Source organism: Giraffa tippelskirchi, chromosome 3, assembly GCF_054371585.1.
Source record: "Giraffa tippelskirchi isolate mGirTip1 chromosome 3, T2T-mGirTip1v1.2.pri, whole genome shotgun sequence".
Lineage (NCBI taxonomy): Eukaryota > Metazoa > Chordata > Mammalia > Artiodactyla > Giraffidae > Giraffa > Giraffa tippelskirchi.
The window spans coordinates 93,359,409-93,370,976 of NC_137277.1; the positions used below are offsets into that span (position 1 = coordinate 93,359,409).

Sequence of the window (11,568 nt, forward strand, 5' to 3'; positions counted from 1 at the left end):
AGCACAGTCACATTAAATATTCCCAGTTGTGCCTGTGTTGAAATTCTTTGTGGTTAAGACAGAATTCTGGTGTTGTAATAAAATAATAATATTTCATGAAAATCTGTTATGAAGTCAAGATCTGAGCTGAGTTTGAGGACTATTTTTAAAAATTTAAAACATGATTCTAGATCCTTAGATTTAAAAAAAGAAAAAGAAAAACCTGGCTATATAGACATTTAAGAAGAGTGCCAAATTATCATGATCTAAGAACTCAGTTATGCTAGTTTTAAGAAATCTGAGATCTTCATTCTCTTCCAGACCATCTGATTGTGCGTATTTTTTAATCAGTGAAAGTCTTTTTGTAAGTGCAATGTCACAGTCAGGTCTTTGATCAACTTCGTTTTGTGTGGGTATTTGTTATGTTTTATAACATCAGATCAAGTAGCAGGTCACACAGCACTTTAGAAGCAACTAAAGCATGTGATGTTTCCCCTCCAAACAACAGTGTGAGCTAACACGTAAGGAGCATTTACTCTGAGTCAAATGTTTTGCATATATTATCATCCTTAATAAAATTTCACATATGAAGATACTGAGACACAGAGCGATTGGTGCCATTAACAGGTCACACTGGTTTTTTTTAATTGAAGTATAGTTCATCTATATGGGCTTCTCAGGTGGCCCTAGTAGTAAAGAACCCACCTGCCAATGCAGGAGACAGAAGAGACACGAGTCCATCGGGAAGATCCCCTGGAGGAGGACATGGCAACCCACTCCAGTATTCTTGTCTGGAGAATCCCATGGACAGAGGAACCTGGCGGGTTACAGTCCATGGAGTCTCAAAGGGTTGGACACAACTGAAGCGACTTAGCACCCACTCATGCATAGTTATTTATAACATTATATTATTTTCAGACATACAACTTAGTGATTCAATATTTTTATAGATTATACTCCATTTAAAGTTATTATTAATATGAAGCAATGGCTGTATTTTCCTATGCTATACAATACATCCTTGTAGCCCATCTATCTTATACATAGTAGTTCATATCTCTTAATCTCCTTCCCTTATCCTATCCTTCCTACCTTACTCTCTCTCCACTGTAGCCACTAGTTTGTTCTCTATATCTGTGAGTTTGTTTCTTTTTTGTTATATTCCCTAGTTTGTTTTGTTTTTTAGATTCTACTTAGAAGTGATCATTCAGTATTTGTCTGTCTGACTTATTTCACTAATCATAACGTTCTCTTGGTCCATCCACATTGCTGGCGATGGCAGAATTTCATTCTTTTTTGACTGAGTAGTATTCCAGTGCATATGTGTGTATGTGTACATATACCACATCTTTTTTCATTCATCTGTCAATAGACACTTAAATAGGTCACACTAGTTTTAAGTGGTAGAAAGTGAACACAAGCTTTCAAACCCTGTTGCCCATGTTTTTAACCATTATGCTAGTCAGAGATTTCCTAAGTATAAGGTTTTAAATCATGCAAAATAAATGTATTCATGTCTCCTTCCATTTTTTAAGTTAAAAATCTATGCATTGAGTTTACCTGTAAGTGAGGTTAAGAGTAATTCAGAATATACATAGATAGACTTTAATAAAGGGTTAAATATAAAAAAATGAAATTAAAAGTTTTTCACCTAAGCTGATAAGGTTTAGCTAATAGCTTTTACCTTAGTTAATAAGGTAGTACCTTTGAAATTCTTTTCCTATTGTGGCTTCTGAATCATCATTAAGTAGAGTAAGGATCTTTACAGATGATGATATAATAAAATCAGACCTTCAATTTGCAAAGTTAAGGAAATGATATTACTTAGTATAACTAAAATAATATAGAATAAAATTATTCAGGCTTATATTAGGTATTTAATAAGATGCAAAACCCCATTTAGAACTTAGCTTCTTTTTTATTTTATTGTTTTCATAGCCGCAGAACAAAATGACTTATTTTCCAAGGCAAATGCACCCTCAATTTTAAAGGATTCATTTTAGAAACAAAGTAAGTTCCATTCTTGTTAATAAGAATCCAACATCTTGGCACTAGTGCTGCTGTCAGAGAAAGGAGGCGTCTGCAGTAATTGGGTCCTTTGGGTTTCTACTTGCAGCAGAACAAAGAGAAAAGATGAAGCAGCTGGTGCCTGTGGCCAGGCTAACCAGCCCAGCAAGCACTGTGTGCAGCATACAGTGGAGGGAAGAAAGCAAACCTATTACCCAGCAGGAGCACATGGAGAGTGAGCGAGCCATAGTCCAAGTTGCCAAAGACCTCTGAGCTAGAGTTTCTCTTTAAGGTATAGGAACACATTTCATGAGTCCAGATTGATTACAAAATAGAAATTTTAAGGATGTTTAAGCACTCTTTTCTTTAGTTTTCAGCCTCTTTGCATCAGACGAGAGGTTTCTGTTCAGGTAGGAGAATTCAAATACTTTTCCAATCTGTACTGCCAGTAAAAATATTCAACACCTTCTGTTATTCCCCACCTGCAAACTGCAAAATGCCCTGGCATCAGTAGTGTTTTTTTATCAAAGGATAGTGCTTTCCCCTTTTATAAATAGGCTATATATTTTCTTGTCTCTTGATAAACAGTTATGGCATTTATGTGCTGTCAGGAAATTTTGAAAATTATCACTAAGCCAGTGGTGTATCCTCCGACAAGGCTATATTAGATAGATGAAATTAGTTGGACTAATTTATAGAGAATGGGCTTCCCAGGTGGCTCAGTGGTAAAGAATCCTCCTGCCAATGCAGGAGACACAGGAGATGTAGGTTTGATCCCTGGGTTGGAAAGATCCCCTGGAGGAGGAAATGGCAACCCAGTCCAGTATTCTTCACTGGGAAATCCCATGGCCAGAGGCTCCTGGCAGTCTACAGTCCATGGGGTCTCAAAGAGTCAGACATGACTGAGCAACTGAGCACACACATACACACAATTTGTAGGGAATCGAGCAGATGTTTTTATCATTTTACTGATAATCTTGGGTCCTAGCAACAATCTCTACCAAGACGGAGCTTTCAAATATTAGGGAAGTAACTGCTATCTAGACAAGATACTCAACTGGACTTCTTCCAGTACAAACATCAGCTATAAAGTTTTCCCACTAATTGCTACTTTCTCAACCTTTAAGAATTATGACATAAACAGAACACCCATTGCTTTGCGCTGCCCAGCAAGTTGGGTTTGGAAGAGTCCCAAAATGCTGACTGATGACAGCTTCTGAGCAGCAGCTGGTTGCAGTTTCCATCTGGATAGCACTTTCACACTCCACAGTTCCTGATGAAGTTGCTTCACATATTCCTATGAACGGCCTTTTATCACTCTTTCTCTACACACACACAGACACACACACGCACGTGCACATACTCACACATGCATGCACACACAAACATGTTGTTGTTTAATCACTAAGTTGTGTCCGACTCTTTTGTGACCCCATGGACTATAGCCTGCCAGGAGCCTCTGGCCATGGGATTCTCCAGGCAAGAATACTGGAGTGGGTAGCCATTCCCTTCTTCAGGGGATCTATCCGAGCCAAGGATCGAACCCAGGTCTCCTGCACTGGCAGGTGGACTCTCTACTACTGAGCCACTAGGGGACTCCTGTGTTTGTATTTTTTACTTTAAAAAATTATTTCATAGAAATCAAAGGATAATCATTATAAGCATGGATTGAGTTAAGTATTTTTTATAATTCAAAAAACATCAGTTTCAAATGTCATAATGGAGCCTAAGAAATACATAATTCATTCAATTCTAGCCATATGAAAATTAATCCTTTATATGTTGTGTACTTTTGTAGGTCTTCATCTGTATCCAGGTACTATGAATAGCAAAATTATGTTGTTCATATATTTCAAATTAGAAGATGACATCTCTTAGTATTTTCTCATGCTTATGTCTGTGACTATAGAAATATTTTCCATGAAGTGTGGTTCCTCCTATTCTTCCCCCAATTTTTAGCTGCTGCCTGGCTAGTCTGACTTCATGTGTTCCTCTTAATTGATATTTCTCCTGACTTGCTGTTTTTGTTAAAAACTTGTATTTTTGAAATCATATGATGTTGTATATTTTTGGTATGAGAGTAGTACTTAGTATAAAGCAAAGTAAATTCAGTAAAAGGTGATACTGAAAAAATCTTTCTTTTAAAAATATTTTAAGGTATAATCTGTTCTTTTATATCATCCAATTTCAAAATCAGTTTTCTATGATTTTCCCCTGGGGTTACTTTACCAAAATAATGTCAAAAAGCTTTCAAACTGTAGGTGATAGGTATATAGGGGTTTGTTATATGATTCTTTCTACTTTTCTGTATATTTACGAATTTCCATAATAACTTTTCAAGTTTGGAAAATATATATTTTGTGGAATGCTTCTTGTTTATTCTTAACCTTACCATATTTACTGAGTGCCTGTTTAAAAAAAAAACACAACACTTGTGTTTTATGACTTAAGAAAGTACCATTTGTCATATGATTATATTTAATATATTTTAATAATATGTTTCTTTTATTTAATATATAAATAATTTTTAACATAATCAAAAAATATATTACCTAAAATGCATTTAATTTTAACATTATTTCATTTGCAGAATTCCTTACAGATTTGGCCTCCTCAAATGGAAAGTCTCTTTCCTTTGAAGTCAGTAACTTGTGGTCTTTTTATAATAGCAATACTCCCTGCAATTTTCAATCTGACATTCCCCCTCAGATTGGACTTATCTATAAACTAATGTGAGGGAGGGAGGATGAGTCATAGCTATTTAGTTCTGTTGTTAATTTTCTAGGGTAATTAATGTGAGTAGTTTTACTTGAAAGAGGATTTAGACATGCTATTTCATGCTAAGTACCCTGAGGGGTACAGTTTTCCTTTCTCATACAGACAGGCACCTACTTTCTTACAAGGTCAAGAAAAGAGGAGAGATAAGACGCATGCCCCTTGTACACCTCCAAATATTCCCCTTTTGTACACAGTTGACAAATAGACCTCTCAGTTTTAAATGGCAGAGTAGGTACACAGCAATTTGAGATGAAGAGTATAAGGAAATATGATGTGACTGAAACTAAGGGAACTTTTAAAAGTTTGCCAGGAATCAGCCATACCATCTGCTTTATTTTTTATATTATTTTCTGATTATTATTTCTTAAGCCTGATATACTGTTATATTATTTTACTTTTCTCATCTGTAAATATACCGTCAGAAAAGGAAAGTCTTTCTTGGCATTATTTTTCTTTCCTTTGTTTGATTTACCTGAAGCTGTCAAACTTGTAACATGCACGATGACAGATAGATTTTCTAGGTGTTTTTTCCAAACTGTCCCAGAAAGGCTCCACTCAGTAACATTCTTATTTCTTGTTTTCAATATGCAGGGCGTGCTCTGTGCAGCTCCCTTAATTTTTATCATTCCATCGGCATGTTATCTGAAACTGTCTGAAGAACCAAGGACACACTCAGATAAGATTATGTCCTGTGTCATGCTTCCCATTGGTGCTGTGGTGATGGCTGTTGGATTCGTCATGGCAGTCACCAGTCCTCAAGACTGCAGCCACGGACAGGAAATGTTCTATTGCTCCTCGGACAATTTCTCCCTCACAAACATTTCAATTTCTCATTTTCAACTGACAACACAACTTTCAACTTTAAATGTCAGTATCTTTCAGTGAGTTGCCTCCTTTAAAAAAAATATGCATTTTTATAGATTTCTAAACTGCATGATAACATTCACACATGTTTTAATATCCATATTATAAAAGTATTACTTTGGCATTTATTAGGACTTGGTTTCTTTACTCTTTAGTCCAATGTAAAAGATAAAAAGGAAAAGAAAGTTGAATGTATTTTATCTTAAACTGGGGAAAATATAAATGTTTTAATGACTGTACTGCACAAATCTTAAAGGCAGAAGGAAAAGTGAGGCCTTTGACATCTGCTGCCATCCTCTCAGAGCACTTTTCTCTTTTTAAACCAATATATTGTGCTCTAAAATGAGTAGATGATTGTGGGTTTAAAGTTTGTGTGTGTCCTTTAAGAAAAACAGAGGGCTTTTCGTTTTTTAAAGTCTAAGGAAAACTCAAGACTATTAAAGAGACTAGATATCCCAGGAGCTAAGTGAAGCTCTCCATTATCATTTCAGTAGCATCCCTTGTTGAGCGGGAAGTGACTCCCTGGAGTAATGAGTAAAGTCCTGTCCATGTTAGGAAGCATAACTCATAGACTGGGCGTACAGAGCAAGGTGTGTGAGGAATCAAAATTACCTCCCAGGTTTTGATCCTGTGAGAATATAATGGTAGTGCCATTAAATAAAGTATAAACTGGGGAAAAACCACAAGTTCTTCTGAGGCACAAGCTCAAGGGATCAGTTCTGCATCAGCTTTGGAGCTGTTGAATGTGAAGAGCAGGTGGGAGGCTGAATTTTCAGACTAGAACCTCAAGAGAAGAATCAGGGCTACACAAGAGGTATTCTCATTACTCTGGAGTTCCTCGGAGAGACTCTTGGATGCTCTTGTTGACTAGATTCTCCAGAAGGAGACAGAAAGATGGAGTGTGCCATGTGGGGTATTTATTCGGCTTCCCTGCAGGCTCAGAATTTGCCTGCAATGCAGGAGACTTGGATTCGATCCCTGAGTCAGGAAGATTCCCTGGAGAAGGAGATGGCAACCCACTTCAGTATTCTTGCCTGGAGAATTCCATGGACAGAGGAGCCTGGTGGGCTACAGTCCATAGGGGTCTCAAAGAGTCGGACATGACTGAGTGACTAACACACATAACTAATGGAAGAGAGAGGGAAAGCAAGATCAGGCAGGCTAAATGGACCTGTAGTGCAGGCTGACAGAACCTCAGCCAGGTCCACAAGGAATCTGGAGCATATATGGCCCATCAGAGTTGTCTCAATTCGAATGAAATAGCCAAGTGTGAACACCCCTACCTCCATTAGTCCTTGCACATGGCAGCTTTTTGCAGCTGAGCAAACCCTGAAGGAACTGAGAGCTGGAGGTGGTTGGCTGATGGCTGGGTCACCAATGCTTCCTTGCAGGTGGGTGGGAGGGTGGGGGGAAATCTGTGTTCATCACAGCTGGCCTCAGTTTTTAATGAGAATTTTTTTATATCTCAATGAATATTTCATGTTTTCATACCCATTACAATCTTTTAAAAAAACAAGAAAATTTGGGCCCATTTGGATGGCTAGCTTAAGTCATGTATCACCCATGATTTCATTTCTCACCTTTTCATCTGTATTTCAGTCAAGTTATCAAGTTGACAGTCTATATATAGTATTATATTAGTTGTTGTCGAATAGTGAGAAACTATGGCAGAGTTAATACACACCTGATGTGTTTGTACAAATCACAGCCAAAAAAAAAAAACCCATAGGGAGTATATAATGAATAGTTTCACAGCAGTTTGAATACATAAGTGGTGAAAGCTGAGTTGTCATGTGACTTATAATAAGAAAGGCCTATTGAAAGGAAAGAAAACTGCCCCTTAGCCAGCAGGGCCACGCTCAGGCTTTGAGTGGTAGTATTCACTTCAACAAAACATCATCCATGCCACTAAATTAATACAAATTCTTTTGGCTATATAGCTTTTCTGTATTTCATTTATACAGTTGGTTTTTGTAGTTGGTTAAGAATCATAAATTTAGGTGATTTATATCCATTTTTATATTGGAACATGTTTTGGTGAAATACTAATAAAAATACTAATATAAATGCTAAAAAATGCTAATAAAAATGCTTTCATTCCTAACTGAGAGAATGTGAGAAAATTCTGCAGCAGTTCATCCCTACATTACTCAGGACTGAGAAACACTGACCTACATAGTTATTAGATAAAGTCATAGGAGCTGAGATTTCCAAGGGTATACAAAGAAAAGTACATCAAGGATAACGTAATTTGGTACTTAACCTTCTATTATCTTGTACTTTTGCTATTGCTTCAGATACATTAACCTTGGCTCAAGTTGGTGAAAGTTCCAGATAGGAACCGAGTGTTGCGTTGATGCCTAACAAATATTTGTTTTGGTTTTATGTTTTCCAAATCAACTGTAGAAAAAGACTACCTTGGACCAAGTTATTAGCTGCAAAGTTTACCAACATCTTTCAAATTATGGTCGAATAAGTGTTAGAAACACATCTATTTCACAAGAATACTTATTGATATTTTGCCAGCATTCAGAACTTCGAGAACCACCCCTTCTATGTTCTGCCTTAAATTAATGAGGTTTCCACTGAAACTTATTCCCAGCACCTGCTACCTCTTAAGTGAAGTTGCTCAGTCATGTCTGACTCTTTGCGACCCCGTGGACTATAGCCTTCCAGGCTCCTCCATCCATGGGATTCTCCAGGCAAGAATACTGGAATGGGTTGTCATTTCCTTCTCCAGGGGCTCTTCCAGACCCAGGGATCAAACCCGGGTCTCCCGCATTGTGGGCAGACGGTTTAACCTCTGAGCCACCAGGGAAGCTACCTCTTACCCCTAACAAAACAACTTGAATATTTAATCCAGTTTTGCGCCGTGGCTTATTTGACCTTATAAAGTTCTTCTTAATTTAAAAAAGGAGGAGAGGGAATAGTATCATTACACACTAATGCACACATAGAGCACTATACTTCCTTTAAAGGCTATAGACTGGATGGCATCTGTAAAACTTACTAATTGGATCCTTGTACCTGTAACTTACAATAGGATCTCTAATCTCAACCCTAACTTCCAATATCAAAACAGGCAGATTGCTTTGCCTCTGACCGGCTACAGTGGTATCAAGCAATAATTGTTTTCTCTTGTCTTTCCTAAAAGGACTCTGAAATTCAGGGTATCCAACCAGGAAAATCTCAACTAGTCATCCCCTGGAGTCATACTGTCCAGCACACATAATCTTCATTAAAGATTAATTTATTGGAAAGGAGCAGGCCTCCTGGTTTATCTGCTGTGATCTTCTCAGGGAAGCAGTGCTAGTCTGTTTTTTAGTAGAGCTGGCCACTGACAGGGCCAGGTGGTCAGCTATTCTTAAGCATGGACCAGCAAGTGACCATGAGATGAGGGACCCATAAATGCTTAACTGACATTGCTGCTAAGTCGCTTCAGTCGTGTCCGACTCTGTGCGACCCCATAGACGGCAGCCCACCAGGCTCCACCATCCCTGGGATTCTCCAGGCAAGAATACTGGAGTGGGTTGCCATTTCCTTCTGCAGTGCATGAAAGGGAAAAGTGAAAGTGAAGTCGCTCAGTCGTGTCCGACTCTTAGCGACCCCATGGACTGCAGCCTACCAGGCTCCCCTGTCCATGGGATTTTCCAGGCAAGAGTACTGGAGTGGGGTGCCATTGCCCTCTCCTAACTGACATTAATGGAGGTAATAATTAGCTGCAGCAATTAAATAAGCTCCTCGAAGAATTTGCAATTATTCTAAAAAGTGTAGAAAGGATTTGGCCAGATAACAGAGTAGACATGCAGGGTGAATGAGAGGTACCATGAGCAGAAGAACAGAAGACTGGGAGAGAAAGAAAACAGTACAGTCATCCTCTAGAGCCGTGCTTCACAAACGTCAACACGTATCAGAATCATTGAAAAGAAAGTGAAAGTGTTAGTTGCTCAGTCATGTCTGATTCTTTGCAACCCTATGGACTGTAGTCCACCTGGCTCCTCTGTCTATGGAATTCTCCAGGCAAGAATACTGGTGTGGGTAGCCATTCCTTTCTCTAGGGGCTCTTCCCATTCCAGGGATGGAACCCAGGTCTCCTGCATTGCAGGCAGGTTCTTTACCATCTGAGCCACTACGGGAGCCCCAGAATCATTGGAGGGCATGTTAAAATACAGGTTGCTGGGCCCCACCAACAGAGTTTCTTGTTCTGGAGTGAGGCCCGAGAATTTGCATTTGTTCAAAGTTCCCAGGTGAGGCAACTGCTGTGATTCAAAAACCATATTTGAATAAGGATGGAGGTTGGACAAAAGAGAGATGCCAGATGGGGCCATTGGTTCAGAGGCTGAGCAGAAGACAAGCAGCGTGTGAAATGCCAGGCTGGAGTTCAGAAGGGAACTGAGAGTGGAGACAGGAGAGGGAGCTCTTGGCAGAGTAACTGTACTTTTCCTTTGTCTCTTTGAAAACTCATTTGGAGAAACTCATGGAGGGGAGAAGAGAAACCCAGACAGGAAGATTAGTGAAGAGTAATGACAAGGGAAGGGAGGAGAGCGAACAAAGAAGGAAACAGATTACCGTCTAAAGACAACACAGCTGCTGTGTTAAGCTGAAAGCCTGGTTTGGAACCTACAGGCATTCAGGGAAGATTGTGTGAGCTCCATAGCTCTTATTATGAGAAGGAAGAAAATATACGGTTTCCTCAAAAATACACCAAGTTTTCCTAGGACTAAACCAAATGTCTTACTTGGAAAAAAAAATCTTCTTTGGAACATGAGTAAAACTGGGCTGTACTCATAATAACATCATGCAGATAAAGAATGCATGTAGCTGTCTTTAAAGGATCATTCCACTAAAGTCTGCTCATTGAAAATGAAGTTATCAATAAATTTAATTTTGGAATTTTTTACTATATTGTTCATTTATAGTGCTATGCTAAATGTTTCATTTTTTTTAAAAAAGCACATAGAGATTTAGCCTGTCCTTCATTCCTAACACCTACCTGATTCTGGTTCTTACCAACTCACACCCAGACTAATGCCACGGCCTCTTACCTGAGCATTCTGCTTCCAGGCTCTCCTCCCTTCAAGATTATTTGTGCATCACTCCAAATCATTTCATTAAATGAATGCTTTCATAAAACCAAATGCTTGTTCAAAAGCTTTCCATGATAAACTCTTCTGCTTACAGGATAAGGTACAAACTCTGAAGCCTGTATTCAAAGCTTTTATAATATGGCCTCAACCTGTTGTTCTGGCCTCATCTTCCATGACAGCAGGAAGGAACTCTTTTTTCTGGACTAACTAAAGCATTGCTTTGTACCAAAATTGCTTTCTGTTCTATTGCCATTGCTCTTGAATTCTTTCCATTTCCTCATCTGAAATATCCAAGCCCTCCTTTCCCAACCTCATCACATTCTATTAGTCCTCCAGTCTTCTCCCCATGCCATTCCTGACAACTCTAGCTGCAAGGTAATTCTACCTCCTTTGGAATTCTTTGTCTTGCAGTTTTGTTATATGAAGAAACCATGTCCAGCCAACCAGACCAAAAGTTGAGGACAGTGTATTTTAAAGTCTCTTCTTATTCTTCATAGTCCATAACATGGTGTCTTGAACATAGTAAATACCTAAGTATTAGAAGTGAGATTGATACTATAAAAAGGGAAAATGGTTGATTGTACTTACAGCCATACATATTATTTTAATTGCACATTTCCAACTATAATGATTGTCATTCAGTGAAGTAGCAAGTTAATGTGATGCAGTCATTCATCTAACAAGTTGGTTTAGGTAGTTAAATTGAGGTCCTTGTTTCGCTTCATTAAACACAGAAGCTTCACAGAAGCTGTTTAGAATATTCTTTAAAGAATTCTGCAAGTGCATACCAATCAGCACATATCTTTTTGTTCATTTTGACTGCTAAATAAAAATTTTCTTGTCTCTTTCTTAT

At 38.4% G+C, this 11,568-nt stretch overlaps 1 protein-coding gene across 4 annotated transcripts in view; it reads left to right on the plus strand.

Annotated features, from left to right (window-relative positions):
• Positions 1–5,756, plus strand: part of SLC38A11 (solute carrier family 38 member 11) — a 54,821-nt gene extending 49,065 nt beyond the window's left edge. For all 4 annotated transcript variants that reach the window (XM_081581250.1, XM_081581251.1, XM_081581252.1 and 1 more), the window contains one exon: positions 5,356–5,756. In XM_081581250.1, coding sequence (XP_081437376.1) covers positions 5,356–5,649 — 294 coding nt within the window. In that variant the 3' untranslated portion in view covers positions 5,650–5,756. The remainder of the gene's footprint in view (positions 1–5,355) is intronic.
• Positions 5,757–11,568: the final 5,812 nt, after the last annotated feature.